The sequence below is a fragment of the Arachis stenosperma genome, chromosome 7 (genome assembly GCF_014773155.1).
Source record: "Arachis stenosperma cultivar V10309 chromosome 7, arast.V10309.gnm1.PFL2, whole genome shotgun sequence".
NCBI lineage: Eukaryota > Viridiplantae > Streptophyta > Magnoliopsida > Fabales > Fabaceae > Arachis > Arachis stenosperma.
Window position 1 is genome coordinate 27,784,913 of NC_080383.1, and position 23,336 is coordinate 27,808,248.

Below are 23,336 nucleotides of genomic sequence, written 5' to 3' on the forward strand. Positions count from 1 at the left end.
TTAGTTAACCTTTGCTAGTGCAAGGGAAGGTCAAGTGACTAATTAGTTTGATCTTCAAATCCTAGTTAATTCCTAGAAAAAGATTGAGATTATTGAAGTTCAAGCTAATTAGCAAAGATAGCAATTATCGATCACGTTGAGTCTAATAACTCCTGAGTTACTAATTTCTTAACCAAGACCAAAAGGAGAAAAGTAAATCTACTGGAATAAAAATGTCTTCAGATTGGAAGCAACAGTAACATAAATAAAAGAGAGTAATAATAAACTGAAATACCTCAAATAACATTAATTCAAAGAATAATCTGTAACGTAGAAGAATTCATAAATTAAATTGAGAAGATAAATAAAAAGAAATATGGAACCTGATGAAAAGAGATAATTCTGAAAGCAAAAGAAATCCTAATTCTAAATCCTAGAAGAGAGAGGAGAGAACCTCTCCCTCAAACTACATCTAATTCATCAATAGTAACTAATTGGAGATTCTTCCTTTAACGGATGCATTCTCCCACTTCATAACCTCTGATCTGTGCCTTCTGGACTTGGATTTAGGCCAAAAAGGGCTTTAGAAATCGCTGGGAGCATTTTCTGTAATTTTTGGTGCGTGGCCTTTGTCACACGTCCGCGTGGGTCACGCGGTCGCGTCATTTGGAGTTTTCCTTGTCACGCGGTCACTTCAGTCATGCGTCCGTATCATATGTGTTTCGCTTATGGCGCGCGATCGCGTCAATCACGCGGTTGCGTCACTGCTATTTCGCGCTGGCATGCGGCTGCGTCGCCCATGCGATCGCGTCGCTGCCAGTTTCTTCAAAAACTCCGCTTTATGCTTTCCTTCCATTTTTGCATGTTTTCTTTCCATCCTTTAAGTCATTCCTGCCTTAGAAGATCTGAAATTACTCAACACACGAATCACGGCATCGAATGATAATGAAGGGAAATTAAAATTATTATTTTTAAAGCATAGGAAACATGTTTTTCACATATATCTCATAATAAGGAAGGGAAAGTAAAACCATGCAATTTATATGAATAAGTGAGTGAAGGATTGAATAAATCACTTAAATTAGGCACAAAATATATCATAAAATATGAGTTTATCAGTCACAAAGACTCTACAAATCTCCACCTTCAGTTGGCAAATCTTTAGACTCCTATGACTAGTGTACATCCCAAGTTCATTGTCTGGTTCTCTCCTTTCTTTGTTTCTTACGATGACTCATCCTGAAAAAATATAAAATAAAATATGTTAAAATATAAATATAAGTGAAGCAAGTAAGATAAATAAATTTTAAGACAAAAATATCATAATTGAAGACATAAGCATAATCAAATGACAAATTCATTCTTCAATTATCTTTAAATTACAAGTATCTTAGAGTATAACAATTTAAACTATAAGGTATTTAATTTATTTCAATAAAAAAATTAGGTGCGGAAAACACTTCAATTAAGTAAAGTAACACTTAAGGTAAAAATTAATGCAAAGAAAAGTAAAGTTATAATATATTAAAGTGAGATGAATTGTATAATATGTGACATGAAACAAAACAATGTGTGTATTCTAAGAAAGAAAAGGAGAGTAAATTCAAATGCTAAAGATCTTGGTAAAGGTTAAGGGTTAAGGATTACTGTCCTTATCACTAACCACAACATGATAATTACAAAAAATAAATATCCATACTCATAACGATTTCTTTTAGTTACTTAGTCAGTTAGTTAGTTGTTTAGTTAGTTTAATTTTCATCGAATTTTCTGTTTTTCATTATAAGTGTTGGATTATTAATATTGTTTGTTGTTTATTGCTACTAATCATTGTTGAGGTTATATTTTGCTACTTGATTTTGAGCTTCTTTGTTGAAAACTTTTGAATACCAAGTGAATGAAAATTGCCTTCAAGTATCCTAAACCTTTTCGAATTGCATGTTGTAGCTAGCCGACATGTGATTTGAATCATTTTCTTTGATTGGGCAATTCCTTGATGGATGTTGTGCATTTATCTTAATGCATTGTGTTCCTTGATCATATGCATCCATATTTTATATATTTGCTTGAATACTTTCGTACTTCTTTATCGCTTGTTTGGTTGTCTTAACCTACGAGTTTAGAGTATTTTAAGCACACTAAAATGAGTGAAGTGCATGCTTCTTTTGTGTAAATTGTGACAAGGCTTTTCATGCTAGTGTGCGTGTGTTCTAGATCGCGCACAATTTAAAACTCACACACTCTTTTCTTCAATGTCACACTAATTCACTCACTCAATTCTAGTGATTTACCTCATTCCAACATTGTCTTCTTCCTTTGCATTTAATTTCTCACTGTCCTGGCTTCTAATTTTAGGATAAGTTACCATAAGCAAAAATGGAAGCGGAAAGAAAGAACATACAGCAACCGGTTGACCTACCAACTGAAGTAACAACTCGGAAAAGTTGCCGTACCCCCTTATTCATCTTAAAATGCACCGAGGACGGTGTAAACTTTTAAGTGTGGGAAGGTCGTCCGACCGATCAGCCATTTTTGGGTAACAAGTTTTTAATCCCAACACTTTTACATTTTATTTTAGGTCTTTTAGGATTCTTTGTTGCATTTTCTTAGTTTGCATATATATGTAATAAGCTTAGTCAAAATCATATTATTTTCCAAGGACTTTTTCTATAGGGCATCCCTATTGATTTGAGTGAAAACCTTTTCATTGAACTTGCTTGAATTATATTGTAGAACATATTTTGAGCTAAGAACACAAGCTTGTGAGACTTGAGCCTAATTGTGTGGTTACATCTTATAACCACTTATTTTCCTTCTTGTGTGCATTATTCTCTTTCTATGATTGTAATCTTTGATTTGTTTAATTCTTTATATCCATTATTTTGTGTATACATACATTTATATGATTGATGCCATCATTTTATTTAGCTCACTTACCCAAATATCCTTACCTTTTACCTTTCATTATTAGCCAAATTTGAGCCAACGATTAACCCACTTGTTCTTAATTTAGCATATTACAAGCCTTAAAGCGAAAAATAATAAATGTCCTTAATTTAGATCTTTGATTAGTTTAGGCTAGTGAGTGTGTGTATCATTCAAGTGTGGAAAAACTTGGGACATTGGTTGAGGTAAAAGTGTGTTTTTGTATTTTGTTGAAAATATTGGGAATTGGGTACATACTCATGTGTTAACCAAATGTTTAAACCATATGCATTGCTATTTGTATATAATTACATCAAAAAGAAAAAAAAGAGAAAAAACAAAAGAAAAATAAAAAGAAAAAAATATATATATACAAAAGAAAAAAACTAGAAAGAAAAGAAAAAAGAAAAAGAAAAAAAATAAAAAGGGGGACAAAATGCCCAAAAGTGAAGTGCAATAATAATCAATGCATATGTGTGATAATCAAAAGAGAATACACGAGTATGAGAAAAAGTGAAGAATGGGTAGTTAGGTTAGCTCTGAAATTGTATAGGTTGTCATAGGTTAGGTGGGAAGTTTAAGTTAATCAAAGATTTAAATTTCAAACTCACTTGACCATATGCATCCTACCTTGACCCTACCCCCATTACAACCTTGTGGAAAGACATCATGACATTTATATGCATGCATTTAATAATTGTTGATTGTTAGATGAAAAACAAATCTTGGAAAGCATGATTAGGGGAGAATCGAGTGAATCAACCCTAAACACTTGAGTGACTAGAGCGGATACACATCCGATGAGGGTTCGATCGCTCAATTACTTGTTTTCACCTAGAATTATCACTTTTCTTGCAAGTTTGTAAAAATCTTCAATAATTCAATTCAATTGTGGATTTGATTTGATTGCTACTGCTTTAGCCCTTGTGCTCGTACATGTTCTCTTGGGAATTGATTTGCTTTGACCAAGTAGTTGCATTCATTTAGATAGTTGCATTTAGGTAGATTACATTTAGATAGTTTATTTCATTGGATAAATGTTGATACCCTTTGTTTCTCTCTTGATTTTAACATGAGGACATGCTTGGTTTAAGTGTGGGGAGGTTGATAAACCCTATTTTTAGGATTTATCTTGTGTTGATTTTAGGGAATTTTATCACCTTTCTCACATTTATCCAATGAAATAGTATAGTTTTTATTATTCTCCTTTATTTGTACTTAAGTGTGAAAACATGCTTTTTAGACTCATAAATTCGTGATTCTGAATCACCTTAATTCCAGTCGGTGCCTTGATGTGTTTGTTGAGTGATCTCGGGTTCATGAGGCAAGTATTGAATGGAAGAAATGAAGAGAAAAGCATGCATAGTGGAGAGTCCATGAAGAAACAAGGATTTGGAATGCTGAGATCGACGCGCATGCGCAACAGACGTGCACGCGTGGAAAGTAAAGTCGCATGGCGACGCGTACGCGTGACCCATGCGTACGCGTCAGTGCTCGCACGTGACCCACTTAAAGTGAATCCACTGGGGGTAATTTCTGGACTTTCCTGGCCCAGATCCAACTCATTTCTGAGCCTATTACATGCAGAATTCAAAGGGGGATCAACATACATTAGCACACAGTTTAGTTTTGATGATGCTTTAGTTAGTTTATAGAGAGAGAAGCTCTCTCTTCTCTTTAGATTAGGGTTCTTAGTTTAGATCTAGATCTACTTCTTCTCTTTTGCTTTAATCTTTCTTTTTTCATCTTTGATTGTTCTCTTGTAGTTGTAGCATTCTACTTCTCTTGTAGTTCCTTTTGTATTGTTGTAGTTATGAATTTTTTTATAGATCTCCTTTTCTTTTCAATGCAATTCATGATTCCTTTGTTGTTTCATAATTATTTTGTAGTTATAGCTCCCTTTAATTCTTGCAATTTATGTTGTTTACTTTTATTGTCTTCTATGTGTTTGACGAAATGTCTCTTTTAGTCATGAGTTAGATGTTTCTCCTCTTGGCTTGTGTTGAGTAATTGGAGACTCTTGAGTTATCAAACTCTATTGTTGATTGATAATTGATAAGTTGCTAGTTGACTTGAATGCCACTAAAGTTAGTCTTTCCTTAGGATTTGACTAGGACTTGTGGACTCAAGTTGATTATTTCCACTTGACTTTCCTTCATAGTTAGAGGTTAACTAAGTGGAGCAATGGATAATTCTTGTTCACAATTAATGATGATAATGAGGATAGGACCAGTGGCGAAACTTAAAATAAAATTTTGGGGGGGGGGGCACATAGAAGATAATTGTCAAAATGCTTTTGATATGGACCCATTTAAGATAAGTTCGTCTAATCTAATCTCTCTGGTTTGGGTGATATTGCCAAATTTAAAGCCGTTTCAGGGACTCGTTCTAAAAATTAAGGTAACTTTTTGAACTTTTAAAGGTTGCATCTCACTTTTTTCGTGATTCATTAAAGTAGAAGAATTATCTACAGGTGTTGATACTATAAAAATTATATGTTTTTCTTCTTAAATATTAGCCTTTCTCTTAAAAAATGTATCAATTCTTTGATTTTTCATTATTATTTTATATAAAAATTTGAATATATATCCTGTAGAATATTTAAAGAAGAAGTTAGAAGGACAAATATTAAAATTTATAATATTTATTGAATTTTTTTATCAATTTATACAAATACAATAATATTATTACCTATTGAATATTCTATTATTTTTTGTTATATAAAAAATTAAATTAAATAAATAGTAAAATATAAAATAATATTAAATTAAATAAATAAAAAATATCTAATTTTTTATATGTAAACTTAAAGATAGAGAAAGTGTTATTTATTGAACTTATTGAGTACTTTAAGTCATAATAAAGTATTTAAACCAATTGAATTATTTTTTATCTTTTGAAAAAGTACTACTAATTTTTTTATAAAAAGTTTGGGGGGCCATGGCCACCCCTTGTCTGAATTAAGCTCCGCCACTGGATAGGACTTCTAGTTCTCACTCCTTACCAAGAGCTTTCTTAGTTGCTAGTTTTTTTTCTTTTACAATTTACATTTCTTGTTCATTATCACAAAACCCCAAAACATTCCTTCCTAACCAATAACAAGAACACTTTCCTGCAATTCCTTGAGAGACCACCCGAAGTTTAAATACTTAAGTTATTTTTATTGGGGTTTGTACTTGTGACAAACAAATTTTTTATTGAAGAATTGTTTGTTGGTTTAGAACTATACTTTCAACGAGATTTCATTTGTGAAATTCTTTACCGACCGACGATTTCCGTTCATCAGCAAACCCAATTCGTCAACCTCTACAAATAGAAAAAAGTCGATTAGGCTTAATTAATCTCAATCCAAAAGTCCTAACTAACTTACTAGTTGAATTAGTAAAAGATTAGCGTTAATGGAACCAATTAACATCTCTTATTTTATCAATTAACTTGGACATTAATGACTAAAGGTCACCCAATTTCTCAACCTAAGCTAAGAAAGGAAAATTCTACTCTATAATTAAGTGAATCATTTTATCAAACACTTAGTAAGTATAAACATAAAACATCATAAATTGCAAGAAATAATAAAAGTTACAACTACACAATTCAAGAAAGTAATAATAACATCTCCAACAAGCTATGAGAAAATATAAAATATCAATTTTATCAAAGAAAAATGAGAATTCAACAAAAGTTCAAGATAAAAATATCATAAACAAGAAATTAACAAGAAATTCTTAATAAACTAAGGTAATAAAACATGAAAATATAAATAAAACTAAACTAAAACAAGATTACAAACTAAAAATTAGAGAGAAAAGTAAGTAAAATCTTAGAAATTTCAAAGATAAGTTAGAGCTTAAACCTAAAACATTGTAAAAAATGATTGAGTCTATGAGTATTGCCTCCCTCCTCTTCATCTTGGATTCAAACTACATCAGAAAATAACTTTTGGAGACTTTTGGAAAGTCCAAAATATGATGATGTACGTGTTTCATTAACTCAGCATGTAGGGTCATCTCGCGCACGCGAGAAATGATCGCTTACGCAAAAAACTCGCCTAAACGAGAAATGCTTACCCACGTGAGGTGTTAACAATCTCCACTCTGAATTGCTTTCCGAATTCGCTTCTTCGCTTTATTCTTTTCGATCCTTCGAGGTCGTTGATAGACCTTAACCCTAAAACACTTAAAGAAATTTCATTACGGTATCGAATGGTATAAAAAGAGATTAAATAGATTAATAATTAGAAACAAAAAAAGCATATTTTTTACAAACAACATTGGAAGAAATATTCGAAAAAAAAACTCAATTAATTGAGCTGAAATTGTGCAAAATAGTTTATAAACTTCATATTTTTTAATACAATTTAAAATGATAAAATAGAGCTTATCAACTATATCCCACTATTTCCGTGATGAACTCTCCACGCCAACAAGAGATATAATCCTATGCTTCTCAGTTCTCATATACAGCCATTCCTTCATCCCATAACAAAGTCTTTCATCCAATTAGGCCTCTTCTTAGCTCTCATTTTCTTGGGTTCCTCTTCTTGAATTGGCCCAATTTCTTATTCTGATTCAACCCGTTTTGTCATTCCTAGGAGATAGTAGGAGATAGTAAAAAGAGAGAAAAGATTAGAAAATTCAAAGTTACTAAGAAAGCGATTAAGTTTTTTTTAATATTACCCTTACTCCAAGTAAAGAGAGGGTCTGAAAAGTCTAAATCTTTTAAATCACAATTATAAATACAATTAACAAATTTATGAGAATCCAAAGATAAAGTTAGAAGAATTCTCTGGTGTCATTTTGGAATAAGATAAAGTTGAAGTATTTGTTTGGACGCCATTAAATTGATAAAAAAAATATTTTTTTAATTAAATTTTTTTTATTTTTTAGTGTGTTTGACAAATTTTTAATAGTAAAAATAAAAATACTAAAAAAATAAAAAAAATCTTTTTTGAAAAACAACAATTTACATCTTTTTTAAAAAATCTTTTTTCTTTAGAAAAAATAAATTTTTCACATAATAAATTAATAAAAAAATATTTTTATCTTATTTTACCCAAATATAATTAATAAATAAATTTTTTTTTACATAAGATATCTAACTATAAAATCACTTTTATTTTTATAAAATATTATTTAAAAAAAAAAGATATTTTTCAAAAATGACGTACAAATAAACCTGAAATCCCCTCTTAAAGCTCACGATCCATTAGTTATCCTTGCTATGGCTTTCAAATTACTCCAAAGGTTATTCCGGTTTCCCACTGTAGGACTACCATAAACCGCAGTAAAATGCCAAAGTTCTGTCATTTTTTCATTTGACTTCCATATGTATGAATTGTTTGTGAACAATGATGGACGTGACGTTTCAAAGGTCTTTCATCTATAAACACCAAATGTCTCCCGAAAAACCTTCGCTAATACACCAAAAATCAAAACCGATTCCTTTAATGATGGATTTGGCCTTTGATCTGGGTTTCAAGAAGAACCCAGAAGTTAGTTTTATACTTAATCATATTATCTTTGACAATAGAGTTGAAGCCTTTAACAAAGGCTTCGACAATTTCAAACAATGATATTCATTATTAAAGCATAAAGGAAATAAATAAAAAACATCATGGAGAAAAAGAACTCCCTGTTCTAAGGAAAATTATGCTTTCATAGGTTGTACAATCGAATCATCCTGGGCATCGTTTTCGCTTTGGGAACCCACCTTTAAACCTTTAATGTCTCCTCTATTATGATCTAGACTAGCAGTAGCACCTTTTGGCTCAAGTGGTTTATCTTCGAACTTGCCACTATTGTGCTCTTGGATGCTTCCTCCCATGATCTTAGTTATAAGAGAGATGGCCAGAGGATCGAAAGAGCCATCTGTACGGATGAAATTTCTTTGTTAGTGATTCTTATAAATTTTCTTGCCAAGCCTATGGAATTGATTCCAATAAGCTTGATGACTGTCATCCTTTTTTATCCTATTTCCCTGGTTATCTATTACTTGATCCGAGTTGTTAGCTTCTTGGTGTTGCTGCAAAGTTCTGCCCGACTTGGGTTGTGCTAAGCTTTGTTTCTTGCTTGTTTTAATATTCTTTGCTTTGGTATTGTTGTTTGGCACTTTGGGTCTTGGTGGGGCTTTGTTGGTCCTCATTTGATTTTCTGGCTTGAAACCGGCTTACTCTAGCATTAATTTCTTTTCTTTGATCTTGACTAGCAAGGCTCAGTTGTCCCCTCTCTTCATTGGTATCCCCACTTTTCTGATTTTTTTATCCTGTCTTAGAGCCTCAAAACAGGTAGAAAAATTTCCTTCCTTATTATTTGCGATATGATTCGCTAATCCTTGCTTGTTTCTCCTTTGGGGTTTTTTCCCACCATCCAAGGTCCAAATGGACTCTCCTGAATCTTAATGGAATTGCCATAATTTACAGCATCAGAATTAATTACATCATCTTCCCTTGTCATTGCAAAAACTCCCTCCTTTAATTTCTCTCCCAAAGATTTTGTTCCAATAAAATCTTTCTCGTTTTGGTTTGCCAAAATTTCCTGTTCGGGATTATTCTGGTCAGCAATTCCGCCACCTCCCTCTTGGTGGTTTTGGCAACCCATAACCATCTGTGACAGCACATTTCCATTGCATCACTATGCATCTTCGGGCACCCATCCACTTTGTGTTCATATCTCCCACAGTGGAAACAAATTTGATGGAGCCCTTCATACTCCAATCTGAATTCTTTTCCCAATGCAGAAAATGAAGGAACCAACTTTTTCCTTAGGTCAACTTCCACACAAATGTGTGCAAATTTTCCTCCAGATTGCATGGAAGTAAGTTCGTCCACCATTAGCATTGTGCCTATCGTTTTACCCACATTTTGAAGGAAGTACTTATTATATAATTCTGCCAGAAAATTAGGGATCTTAACCCATACTGCAACCTTCTGGACTTCAGTCTCCTGTGGGGTAAACAGTGGCTTCCATCTCTAGACTAGCATGTAGTGATTTGCAATGATCCATGGACCTTCGAAGAATGCATGCGTGTAATCTTCTTGGTTAAAGAACCAAACCAAAAAAATTTCATCTAGATCCACAACGCGGACAGCTTCCTTCCTAGTCCATCACCTACTAATCCATTTTTCCATGATCAGTAGGTTAAACTTTTCGAAAGATTTAATTATAAGGGCTTGTTTCCAAGGTCTACACCATTCATCATATTCCTCAAGTGAGACGTCTAGGATTGTATATGGATTGAAGGGAGTCTGGTTCTTTTCTCCGTGATTCATAAGCTCTTTATCAGAGATGTAATCTTCAACCACCATCTCAACAATTTGTTCCAGATTCAGCTTTCCAATCCCATCATCTAGCAATCTGTCCTTATAGGACGTCTTAAGCTCCTTCAAAACAACAGCATCGGACTCTAAATTGTTCTTGAACGTGGGTATAGCATCACCCATCATTACTTCCGTTGCTTCTACTTTTTGAGTTTCTTCTTCCATCAGTTCTTCTCCATTGCCTAGAACCTAAATTTTTACTTTCTTCGTACTCCTTGCCACCAAATCTTCCTCTTCTGGTGACCATTTCCAAGTGTCAATAGTGATTGTTTTCGAGTTCATACAAACAGGGCTAGAGAGAAAACAAAAAATATAAATTTAAGCTCTCAGTATTATAAAAAATTAATTACTTTTAATAATGTGACAATACACAGTTGAATACGTGTATAAAACTTTTTAACAACAGTAATAAAAATTAAATTCTTAAATTTTAACTATTTCTTTTTTCCCAAAGCATTGTGAAATTCTAAAATTAAGACACTTTCTTTTATTAGGATATGATCTTTTTCTTATTTGGTTGCAAAATCCAACCTCTTTATTCTGTGCTTTTTTCTATTATTACAATTACAATAAAAAATAAAAACCATGACTTGAATTAATCACTACATAATTTAATGCATTTATTGGCAAGTAAATAATTAATATTCTATGACACTGACAGTGTCCCAGGCATAGAACAAAATTTTTTTCCCTTTTGGAGTGGCTTTGCATAAAACATTTATCTTTTGTTTTTGGGAACAATTCATAGAAGTAGTTCCCATGTATTTCTAAACTAGAGGCTCTAGAATTGTTACCCACTCCGTCCAAAAGGATAAAAAGAAAAAGAATTGTTCCCTTCTTTCCCCCTTCCCCCCTTTTTCTCTTCTTTCGCCCAAAGAAAGGTTAGCCAACATATGATTGAACATGCCCGAATGATACTAGAATGAAAGAGTTCTTATAATAGCTACTTTGTGTTTTCCTAGAGCTCCGTCTTGTTGAATAGCAAGAATAATATTCACAATTACATAAGAAAATCCAACTTCGACTCCGGCTAACAAAAGCTTTGCAACAGAACTGCTTTATCAAACAAAAAAAATATCGGCAAAGGAAACTAAATCAACAACACCCCAGGCACCAACCTGCTGAAATCTTAGAGAACCGGAGGGGGAAAAAAAACACGCACAAAAACACAATCAACACCTTCGTCTGGACAATGCTATGATGCACTGCATTGAACCTGAGTGCATAATAACATTAAAACCATACAACGGTATTGATACGGATTGGAATCCAAAATAAGCTGGAAAATCAAAGAAAAAGACTCATCTACCCAAGTTTCTCAAAAAATACTCGAAGAAATTTTCATTCATAAAAATTAATTCAAAAAGTGTAACAAGGAGTCTTTAAATAGGCTCTAGCAAATCAACCTAAGAATGAGCCAAATCTTCCTAGATATCTAATTTGAATTTAAATCTCTAAAGATAATTTAAATCAGATTTGATCTTTATTGGATTAGATCAGGTTTGATTTAAATTTAAACCTTCTAAAAATACTACTAAACAAATCAAAATTAAATCAAATCTTCTAACAAATCCTAATAACAAAACAAACTAAACATAGACTAAAAAGTCCTCCTAAACACGTATCATTGTCCCCCTCTACAAAAAGATTCGTCCTCGAATCTTGTTCAATCACTTTTGAAAAATAGTCCATCAACTGAGTCCACTGTGCATGCCTTTTGTTCAAGATCAATAAAGGAGTACCACAAGGAGTTGCTGTATTTGATGTGCAAAGCTAATGTTAACAAGGGTCTTAAAGTTCTTATGGGAAAATTTCTTATTGGATTAAGCAAAGAAATTGCAGATAAGGTCAGACTTTACTATTATGCAACAATGGAGGATTTAGTCCATTTGGCAATTGAGGTGGAGGCGCAACAACAATTTATGGCAACTTGGCACTCTTCAATTCTACACAGGGTTCTAAATAAGCAAAGTTTGAGGATACGACAAAATTCACGGTTGCAAATTTCAAAAAGAATATTATAGATCGACATCAGCAAACATCTTTTGATCCTATCTTTAATTCTACTTCACAGCCAGGGATGAAAGCATTTGTTGAGTATGCTGTAGATAGAGATGAATACTTAGAGGAACCAAAGGTGCAACAGTTCTCAAAGGAGTCCTTGGGATGTGAACAATTTGAAAAACAAGAGAGAAAAGAAAAGAATTTGAGAGAAGAGACTGAGAAAAAGAGTGCGTGGTTCAGTGAAAAGAATCAATGTTTGAATGAAAGAGACGGTTTTGAGAAAAAGGCAGAGAATAGTAAGGGAGAAGAGTCATTGAGAGAAAAAGAAACTGAGAGCAATAAACACACTTGTGAGAGAAATCTTGAAAAGTTATATATTTAAACAAGAGTGCATTAGTGTCTATGACATTCAAAGAGTCTTCAGTTTCTCATATATCTAATCATGAATTGCCTAGTGTTTACATGTCAGATTTTAAAGATTTTGCAGATCTATTAGTGAATTTTGAAGGAATTAATGTTGATGGAATGAGTGATGGACAACCAATTCCATTCTATAGTGAGCGGCTACATGGAACATGTCTCAAGTATTCAACATATGACAAAGTGTAGTTTGTTTTGCATTTGATAGTTCAGGTGATCTTGAACAAAAGGCATGCACAGTGGACTCAGTTGATGGCCTATTTTTCAAAAGTGATTAAACAAGATTCGAGGACAAATCTTTTTGAGAGGAAGAATGATACATGTTCAGGAGGACTTTTAGTTTATGTTTAGTTTGTTTTGTTGTTAGGATTTGTTAAAGATTTGATTTAGTTCTGATTTGTTTAGTAGTATTTTTAGAAAGTTTAAATTTAAATCAAATCTCGCCTAATCCAATAAAGATTAAATCTGATTTAAATTAAATTATCTTTAGAGATGTAAATTCAAATTAGATATCTAGGAAGATTTGGCTCATTCTTGGATTTATCTGTTAGGAGCCTATTTAAAGACTCCTTGTTACTCTTTCTGAATCAATTTTGATTAATGAAAATTTCTGAGTTTCTTTGAGAAACTTGGGTGTGACAAGAGAGGTAAAATAATTCCCAAGGTTCTGAAAACTGGACCAGACCAACCGGTTCGGTTAACATCTAAAACCGGCCTGCAAAAATCATTGAAAAATCGGCTGAACCGGCCAGATTTTTTGAAGGCCCGGTTCTCCCATTCAGCATCAAAACTGTGTCGTTTTGATTTAAAAAAAAAAAACCCGCATAGAAGACCTCCAATCCCCTCTCCCTTCTCTCTCATTCTCAGTCTCACCAAAATGACAAAATCCCTAATTTCACAAAGTATCTAACCCTATCTGAGCAAAGATCCGCCACCACTCTTCTCCTCCTCACCGTCTCTGTGCTCGTTGTGAAGCCCGCCTCTGTCCTTGCTGTCGTCGGCCGCCTCTTTCTCGTCGTCAAAAACGCCTCTCTCTCTCTCTCTGTGTGTGTGTGGAGAGCATCACTCTCTGTGCGAAGTGCGAACGTACCCGTGCCACCATGGACTCTTCGCCGTCCCTCAACATCTTCGTGCTCTTCTTTATTTTCACTGGTTTCCTCTCTTTTTCACTTTAGTTTTTTTATTTGTTCCTCTGTTGTGTGTGGAACGAGTCATTAATTATTTGGTTAAAATTTATTTATTCTGATTTCTGAGTTGCTTCACTTGCTTGTTGCTAATTTTTTTTTATTCTCAGTTGATGGTGTTATGATGCATTGCTTCACTACATTGTTTATGTTAAATTTTTTCTAGTTTTGAGTTGTTTATGACTTCATGCTATGATTCTGATTCTGAGTTGTTTATGAGTTTATGCTGGTTTTTCTGATTTGGTGATTCTGCTTGTTGATCTTTTCTATTCTGAGTTGTTGATGTGTTGTGGTGCAATACGAAATTTTTGAAAATTCTGAGGTGAATATGTGATTTTTCTAAATTTTGATTTGTCATTTTGGTCTCTTTTAATTTTTTTTAGTTATAAAATTTTATGTTTGAAGTTATTTGTTAATTTTTAATAATAAATTATAGATAAATTATTATATAAAATTGTAAATTTTAAATTTTATCAACTTCAAAATTATTAAATTTAAATATTTGAAATTATATATTAAATTTTTAATAATTTTATTATATATTTAATTAAACCGGTTAAACTCCGATTAAACCTTTAAACCGTTGAACCGGTCACTCCACCAATTCATTGACCGGTTTGATTCTCGCAACCTTGGTGATTCCCTTAACTGTTGCATCAGAAAATCAAATTGAGGTAGAAGAGTCCCTTTCTTTGATTTTCATCCTATCCTGGATTCTGTTCCGTATCAAGTATCAATTTGATACATGTTAGATGCATCTTTTTCATAATTCGAATTTATACCATTGAATTGCCTGTATGACAACAAGAAGTTTAAGCCGATGCATCTAATAATAACCAAGAAAAACAAAGTACTTTCAAAATTGAAACCAAACAACTACTCACCCCTTGTGGCGGGATAGAAGCTAAACGAAGAATAAATTTGTTCGAATCATGTAACCATCAAACTCACAGAAGGACATTTGAATATTTAATACCAATTAAATGAAATTATCAAAGGTTGACTAGTGAACTAATAAACCTACCAAGTACCAACTCCAACTGAGCCATTAGATTTTAGTATGTACCTTATAGTTTTGCTTAGTTCTACGATGAAACAAAAATTGAAATTAAGAATAAATCAGTTTTAAAACACAATACAATAGGATGATATAGGATGTTTATAGGCAACTCATCGGAGTGTATCCTATAGTTCTAATTCATAACATTGTGTCTAGATCATCTCAAAGGGACAATAAGTTCACTGCGTTGCTTTAGCAAACTAGGTTCCTATAGCCAAATTTATATTTGAAATCAATATTTTCAAAAGTGTCATCCAGTAAGCTAAAGAACAATGCTAGTGTTCTTCAAAAACATGCTAGTGTCACTCTTTCCAACTTATTGGATGTGCAATATGACAAAACAGGAATGCTACTTTTCTTAGAAAAAGCAATAAAAGAAATTATTAAAATAATCTTTTGTTATTTTTATTGGACTATAAAACTATTTGAAATGTAGGATCCCCATAATACCCCAAACTGATTGTATCAAATGCCACATGAACCAGCCAACCAGGTATGCAAGGTACAAATACCAATCAAGTATTAAGCATGAAAGCGGCACTCACCTGAAACAATCAACCTACATAGCAGCAAGCCATTTGAAGACTATCCACTTGCCTCTATAAAAACATGCACACTATCAAATTAATCCCTGCCTAAAGGAGAAAAACCTACCAGCGAGTCACATGAGAAAATAGCAAAGAGGTCTCTTGCTCAGAGTAAGTGAACAACCTACCTCTTTGCTTCCATTTCAAGATTCCAGCGTATACAACAAATCCCTCAGACAACAAATCTTAGTACATAAAAGGTTCACTTCGGAAACTCTCAGTATGGACGCGAACGGTTCCCACCATAATTATCACGCCTATCAGGTCCAGAACCACCTCCATAATTGTCTCGGCGTCTATCTCCACCATAGCCACCCCTGTTGCCTCTGCAGAGTGTAGAAGCAAAAAAGGAATTAATGCTCAATGTTATATAAGTTATCAATTTTGACCAAGGGAAGATTTGACCATGTATAAACATGAGCATTCATTTACTCTACATTACTATAGTCAGTAAAAACATCTGAGTGAGTGAGTGACCATGTTGACAGTAAAATATATCCCAGTCTAATTAGCCTCTAGACCTAAATCTGATGGTGGCTTTTTTCATTTCTTGTCATTTGTACATGATTTGATAGGTAAATTAGCTCAATAGTCCACATCGAATTGAATTCTTGAAGACATCCAATGACATGCATATATCAGTTAAACTACTCATGCTGTAACACATAAAGAATGAAGCCCACTGTAAATTAATTTGAGAGTTAAAAAAGGACTTATAACAAGAATAATCAGTCAGCTCCATATATCAAGATAGCCTAATAAAATATGTAGTCTCAACCATGGCAGACACGAGTTTGCTTTCTGTGAACTAAGAACCAGATACCTGGTTCTTCTTCATACATCAATATCTAATCTTATGGGCATATTAGTTGTCTCAAATATTGAAATCAGAAGATCTTATCTTCAACTATATGCCAAAATGCAAATAAACCAGGCATTGCTAACTGCCCCCCTTTTCAGTACATAGATCGTATGTAGTATGTACCCATAAATACAAATGTGAAGGTCCTATTAGTGCTATTACTATTACCATAAACCAAAAGAAAATGAGCATCAACAAACCACTGAAATAACAATTCACACATAGAATACACATACTAACAGATGTAGCCCTAAATGTCTCAAAAGCAGTGCAAGGAGACCAAATAAACACAGTAATCATTCAGTAGGTAAAATAATATATAATGGATACCCATGGTTGTATGCAGGTGGAGCCCGTGGTGCAGATTTTTCTGCCATCATAACATTGATTTTGTAGCCCCTTAAATCATAATCTGAAATGAAAGAATTATTATTAGTTTCTCCAAGTATAACATAGAACATGAGTGTTTTATTAACTGGAGAGTAGCTAGATGAAGTACTATTGTAAAAACCGCCTGCAGAATGTGCTGCAGATGGATCTTCATAAGCAAGGGCAGCATCACCCTTGTTGTTTCCGTTCTCATCAGTGTATATTTTTATGTTCCAAGGCCACTGATCTTTATAGCCCCTTTTCTGCTTTATTCTTCCAACCTGAACAATTAAGGTGTGATATCTTAAGTTAGCCTGAAGCTTCACATATTGTAAATTGTAAATCAGAGATAAAGAAATCGACAGATCAAAGATAATAAATTTCTAGCATCTCTACAGTTCACAAAGATAAACAGCTAAAATTTGGTCCCCCCTTAGCTAACAACAGACTCAAGTATTTCATATGCAAGATAGATCCATTCATTTGGTCCATACATACATACCGAAAGAATTTCCCTCCAAACTATTTTGAACTAACAAAATTGAGAGAAAAAAAAGGTAACCCTCCATATAGAGATCATACAAAAGTCAACAGAACAGAACATTACTTGTCCAATGCCTCCAAAAAGTTCCCTCAATTCATCAATAGTCACATCTGGTGGTAAGTTTGATATGTAGATTCTAGAGTTGTCACAAGAATCATCACAATTCTCATCGCACTGCTTCACCTTAGCTGGGGGGTCAGCAGGAGCTCCACCATACCCACCTCGACCACCAGCACCATACCCACTGTCATATGCACCAGGTTGCCCAGCCCTAACACCAGCACGCCCATCCCCAAGATTATTCCCAGCACCACTATGACCCCCATATGATGGAGGATATGATGTAGGGCCACCAGTGTAGCTTGCAGGAGGAGGAACAGCATCGGTTCCATAACTCGCATCCCCACCATAAGAATTGTAATTGGATGGATAGTTTCCTCCACCACCATATTGAGCCGCAGGAGGAGGGACTTGGCCATATACACCATCGTCTCTGGCTTGATTACCAGCGTATGAACCACCCCTACTGCCTCCCCCACCCCTACCATCACTGTAATGACCCCTACCACTGCTTCCCCCACGAATATTTGCATATCCCCCACCACTTCCCCCTCTATTATAACCACCACCTCCACCGCCGCGATCATTAGACCCAGTAGGACATGGAGCACCACATTTGTTGCATTCAACCCTTTTCGCAAAGTTCAAGTTTCCACAACTATACATTAACAATTTAAAATCAATTCCAGAAACCGTAGAAGTGAAAAAAACTCAACGGAAGAAAAAATGAAATAATCACTGAAAAGTTAGCTCAAGCAAAAATAATAATAAATGAATCTGAGGGGAAAAAAAGCCAAACCTTGGGTTTGGACAACGCCAATCTCCATCTCTACCACCTCCACCACCGCCGCGACCGCCACAGCCGCCACCTCGTCCGCCGCGGTCTCCACCATGATAACCACCCCCGCCACCTGTTGCGATTCGAACCAAAATTAGGGCCTCTTACAATCAAAAACAAAAATAAAAAATAAAAAAAGAAAGTCGATTCCGGAAACAGTATCACGTTACAAACCTCGACCGCCGAATCCTCCTCCTCCGCCCCTTCCTCCATAACCTCCGCCACCTCCGTAGCCACCACCGCCATCTTGACCGTACATCCCAGACATGATTAGAATTATTTAGGGTTTAAACCCTAGTTGTTTGGGTAGCACTGAAAGAGTATAGAAAAAAATGAGGTAATACGTACGTTGATGATAATGGTGAGTGGAAATGCTGATATAGTAATATAAAGCTACAAAGACGTGAAGAAGCTGCAAACCAATAACAAACAGGAGTCAAGAGAGATTATTTCCTCTTTACCGAATTAGGCATAGCTGATTAACTGCCAACCGGACAGTCAAGTAGAACCTTTGGGAAAAAGTGTTACCCAGAAATGAGACAGGGAAATTTTAAAATGCTATTATATATAATTTAAATTTGATGTAAAAGATTTGGACATTTGTCAATCATATCTATTATTTTAGATAATTATTCATATAATTAATAAAAAATAATTATTTATTTTTAATATAAAATATTAACAGTATATTAAAATTAAATTTTATTTGTTTAAATTTAATTTTAAAATATTAACATTATATAATTAAATACATGTTATAAAATAATACATTAAAATAAAATTATACTCGTTTAAATTTAATTTTGATATATATATAATATGTTATACAATTATTCAATCAATTCACACGATTAATATAAAAAATATTTTTTTTTTATTTACATAACACTAAAGGATTTGATATACATATAAAATTATTTGAATCTCGCTATAAAGTCAATAGAATATTTGTACAATAGACTATTTATTTGTCCCAATATGAATTAAAAATTAAACATCCAAAATAAAATACTACTAATTTCTCAAATACAATACATCTATACTATCCAGAATAACCATCCGGATATCAAGGATAATAAACATCTGATATCCTATTGAATCAAACATCTCTATACCCTCACTATACACATACTTCATTGGCTCCCTATACTTCCTCAAATTATTTTACATTTACTTATCAAAATTAAATTAGAAGAATTTATGACACGCTTAAAAATGGTTTATTGATTAGGGATGAAAAAAAAATCCACTAAAGGGGGTATTGGAGAGTGTTCCTTAGGAATAAAAAATGGAAATTTAATTAGACATTAATTAATAATTACAAGTTACAGGAGATATACAAATGTAAAGATACATACAGTTAAAAGACATGCACATCTTGTAGAATAACACTTGAATATATATGATAAATCTATGAAACTAATTAATGTCAAAGTTCTCAAACATCTCTTTTTCATCACCAACCCCATGTTCCACACCATAAGGATCCCTTCCTTTAATTTGCTACTAGTCTATAACTTTCTTTTGCATCATATATATATTTACACCTTCCTTTTATCTTTTATTTTATTTTATTTTTATGTATGAGACAACCAGCAAACTAAAATTTTAAGTCCTCAACCCCCTCCCTATCAAATTTATTAATAACTATTACCAGAGAAAACATTCAAGAGAATTCAGCTAAACTTGGCAAATGTATCCTGGAAAAAAGACTATATGTTACAGAACCATATCTCAAGTTTCAAATAACAGAAGCAGCAATCATTCAAGAAATGAACCCTTTGCTCTTCAAACTCTCTACAGCATCCTTGATAATTTTCTCCATGGGAATAAATTCCAAACCCAGATCCATAAGTTTCTTCGATCCATCCTTTGCCCTCAATAATCCTGGTTGGGTATCTCTTGGGATCCTTCAAAGGAAAATGATACAAATACTATGAGCAAGTTCTGGATTATATATATATAATTGCTAACAGCTCTAGATCAAGGCAAGGGTGCATTGTTTTTCTAATAATTAGAAAATATCACAATTTCAGTAAAATAAACCACTTTTCATGTATTTGTGTACAGTTTTAATCCAAAGCTTTAAAAAATATGCTTTTAACTAGCTTCTTAGTACAATCAGTTTTTAACCTGTAAAATTAAAAATACAAAAGTTGTAAAATCCCTAACCTTATATTTTAATTAAGACTAAGATTAAGTAGCCCAGCCAGTCTACAAAATACACTGAGCTTCAAGTCCAAATCTAATTTACTAACAACTGCTGCATTATACATGTTTGCGAAGTACTCCAAAGGTGTATGAAATTCCACAACCTAGCTAATCAGCAAAGTGCGGTTTACTTACTTAGGCACATTGTACTGTGGATAAAGCTCCGCAACTTTCGCCACAAAGTCGCCATAGTGAGAGATGGCTTCTACACACAAATGCCTACCAGTTGCTGTTTTGTTCTCATACACCATAATATGTGCTAAAGCTACATCCTTAAAGTGGACTGATCCCATAAAAAAGTTCTCATATGTTTCATCACACCCTGCAACAGCGAGTAATGGGCGAAATCAAATTATAGTTAGACTCGGTCAAGCCAAAATTCTTACAAAACGGTTTTGGCATAATCAAAGTGTTCTATCTATACAGGGCATTATATGACAGCATTGAGTTCTAAAAGTTTAGTCTATTGTTGTGACACAGCAGAGCTTTCTATAATGTTCTAGGCATCTAGCCAACATTCCTGGAAACGATCAAAGGTACTCATTATGTGAAATGACTTCCCCAATTTGCATGACCAATTTTAACATAGAAAATTGTAGAAAGGAAATCAAATTAAGTCAAGATCAAAGGTACTCATTCTGTTCCATAGCACAACAATACATGATGACTTGGAAAACAATCAAGTTTAGTAGGCAACAGTATATAATAATATATATAGTTATATACCTTCAAGAAGGCGAACAAGCATGATCATACTAGCATTAAGTCTGGGTGAAATAACAGGTCCCATCACAGTTCCGGGATTCACCACCACAACATCCAAGCCTTTCTCCTTTGCAAAATCCCAAGCAGCTTTCTCAGCTAAAGTCTTGGATAGCGGATACCACAGCTGTTCCATATCATTTCAGAACAAAGCTAAAATTCACAGTGCCTCAAAATTATGCATCATAGTTCTTGACTTCAAACATGTTTTCATTTTGTTCTTGGTAGAGACATAATTAGAGTAACAAGAATAAAATGTAACGAACTAATGTAACTAACTACTTACTAGAATAAAATGTCAGGAACAACTTTTGATAACTATAAAACAGAAAATCAGATATTTATAGATAAATTTCTCATAATTGAAGAGACTAGAACTAAGGTTACTAATTCACACCCTAAAACTGAACACAAAAAAGAACAAGAAAGCCCCACCCCCTTTTGCTTGCAGTATTCAGTGTCAGTCCAACAATCTTCTGTCTTGACAACATCAGATGGCCAACCTGGGCTCGGCGTAATCGCCGAGACAGACGACGTGACCACTACACGCTTCACCCCTGCTTCCTTTGCTGCCTCAAGGACATTCATTGTCCCTCTAATTGCAGGGTCCAGAAGCTCCTTCTACAACCAAGATGTGGCTCAATAAAATCCCAAAAAGTATCAAATTTCAAAGAAAAAGGAACTAACTGCTATGAACAACGAAAAATCTTTAGAATAAATCACTGCAAGACAATAAAAATTGAGCTCTTGAAATTTCAAAATTAATCACAGTATCAATTATAGCCATCTATCACTTCACATAAGTAACTGAAGACTGAAGTAATTTGAATTGTTATGGCCGAATTACAGACTTTTTTTTCTTCTTCTTTCCTTTTCAATCTTCATTGTACCTGTGGGTCATGGACTTCGTCGACAATGCAGGGTGAAGCGAGGTGGAAGACGCCGGAGCATCCGCGCACGGCGGCGACGATGGTCTCGTACTGGAGCAGGTCGATTTGAAAGAGACGGAGGCGCGTGGACGCTCCTTCGAGAGCTTCTAGATGCTTCGTCTCAGTATCATCCTCTGCAATCGGAATAATAATAATAATAATAATAATAATAATAATAATAGGAGGAGGAGGAGGAGGAGGAGGAGGAGGAGGAAGTGAAGTAACTGAGATCTTTGACGGTGGCATGAACGGTGTAGCCACGAGTGAGGAGGAGGTGGACAAGCCACGAACCAATACAACCGCTTCCGCCGGTGACGCAAACAACCTCCGACTCCGACATCCTGCGAGTGGTTCTTAGCTCTTACACTTCCACACTTACAATGAGACTAAAACAGTGACACCAGTGACTCTCGCTAGTCGCTAGGCCAGGTGGCATCTTAACTAATACTCGATCTCGGCCCCAGAAATTTAAAACCCAACCTAAATTAATTTTTAAAATTACAATTAACTCAATTTAAATCTTAAAATTTACAATAATAACTAATTTTAGCTTTGAATTAATTTCAGTAAACGACTACGTTAATTTTTCGCCTTTTAATTTTATTATAGAAAAAGTAATGGCATAAAACAGCGATATGAAGAAAGGTAATTTGTCAAAGAGTTATTAATCGAATGGTGCGAATGCTTCCAGACAAATTAGATGGTCTGTTTTTCAATAGACAAAACGGGCTGTCGGAATTGTCCCTCCCCCGCCATGCATAGACGTTGCTCCCCACAACAATGTCCTTAACCCCAACATACCTTTTTATTGCATGTATTCCATACCTTTCGAAATCAGTTTCATCCTCATCCCACCCAGCAACCATTCTTCCTTCTCCTTCATCTAATTCTTCTTCTTCTCCCCACAGGCCACAAGTCTTTAAAAAAAAATTAAAATGCTAAAGAAACAAAAGTTTAAAGATGTTAATCGATCGAAACTTCGTATTGTAAAATATCTTAACCATCCTGATTATGTAAATTTATTTATTAATTTTTTTGATATTTTAAAATTATAATTATTATTGTCAAAAATTTAATTATAATTGTTGTTGTTAGTAGCTCAACTTAAAAACATATCATTATTATTATTATTATTATTATTATTATTATTATTATTATTATTAGAAATTTAATTATAGTTGTTGTTATTAGTAGTTCAAATTAAGAACATGTATTAGTGACGTACTGATTGAAATTTAAGAATATATATATATATATATATATATATATATATATATATATATATAT

The 23,336-nt window shown here is 33.8% G+C and overlaps 2 protein-coding genes across 14 annotated transcripts; both read right to left on the minus strand.

The window, feature by feature from the left end:
• Window positions 1-445: 445 nt before the first annotated feature.
• On the minus strand, window positions 446-18,677 carry LOC130940818 (transcription initiation factor TFIID subunit 15b-like). Of its 13 annotated transcripts, none has more exons than XR_009070416.1 (10): window positions 18,568-18,671; window positions 18,322-18,459; window positions 18,109-18,220; window positions 17,313-17,967; window positions 16,836-16,986; window positions 16,667-16,748; window positions 15,433-15,800; window positions 8,614-10,511; window positions 8,072-8,371; window positions 7,116-7,491 (listed from the first exon to the last, which is right to left on the minus strand). XR_009070416.1 is itself a non-coding variant. In XM_057869066.1 (7 exons), the coding sequence occupies exons 2-7, from the start codon at window positions 18,413-18,415 to the stop codon at window positions 15,692-15,694; spliced, it is 1,203 nt and encodes a 400-aa protein (XP_057725049.1). In that variant the 5' UTR covers window positions 18,416-18,459; window positions 18,609-18,677; the 3' UTR covers window positions 14,627-15,691. The 13 variants fall into 13 exon arrangements, 3 of the variants coding, with proteins under 3 accessions (XP_057725049.1, XP_057725047.1, XP_057725048.1); XR_009070422.1 differs by lacking the exon at window positions 8,614-10,511 and having other exon boundaries at window positions 7,132-7,491; window positions 15,433-15,486; window positions 15,603-15,800; XR_009070424.1 differs by lacking the exons at window positions 7,116-7,491; window positions 8,072-8,371; window positions 8,614-10,511 and adding an exon at window positions 446-1,218 and having other exon boundaries at window positions 15,433-15,486; window positions 15,603-15,800.
• Window positions 18,678-19,531: 854 nt separating this feature from the next.
• On the minus strand, window positions 19,532-22,498 carry LOC130940419 (phenylacetaldehyde reductase-like). Its single transcript, XM_057868549.1, has 6 exons — window positions 22,275-22,498; window positions 22,011-22,183; window positions 21,556-21,741; window positions 21,085-21,247; window positions 20,494-20,680; window positions 19,532-20,057 (listed from the first exon to the last, which is right to left on the minus strand). The coding sequence occupies exons 1-6, from the start codon at window positions 22,387-22,389 to the stop codon at window positions 19,913-19,915; spliced, it is 969 nt and encodes a 322-aa protein (XP_057724532.1). The 5' UTR covers window positions 22,390-22,498; the 3' UTR covers window positions 19,532-19,912.
• Window positions 22,499-23,336: the final 838 nt, after the last annotated feature.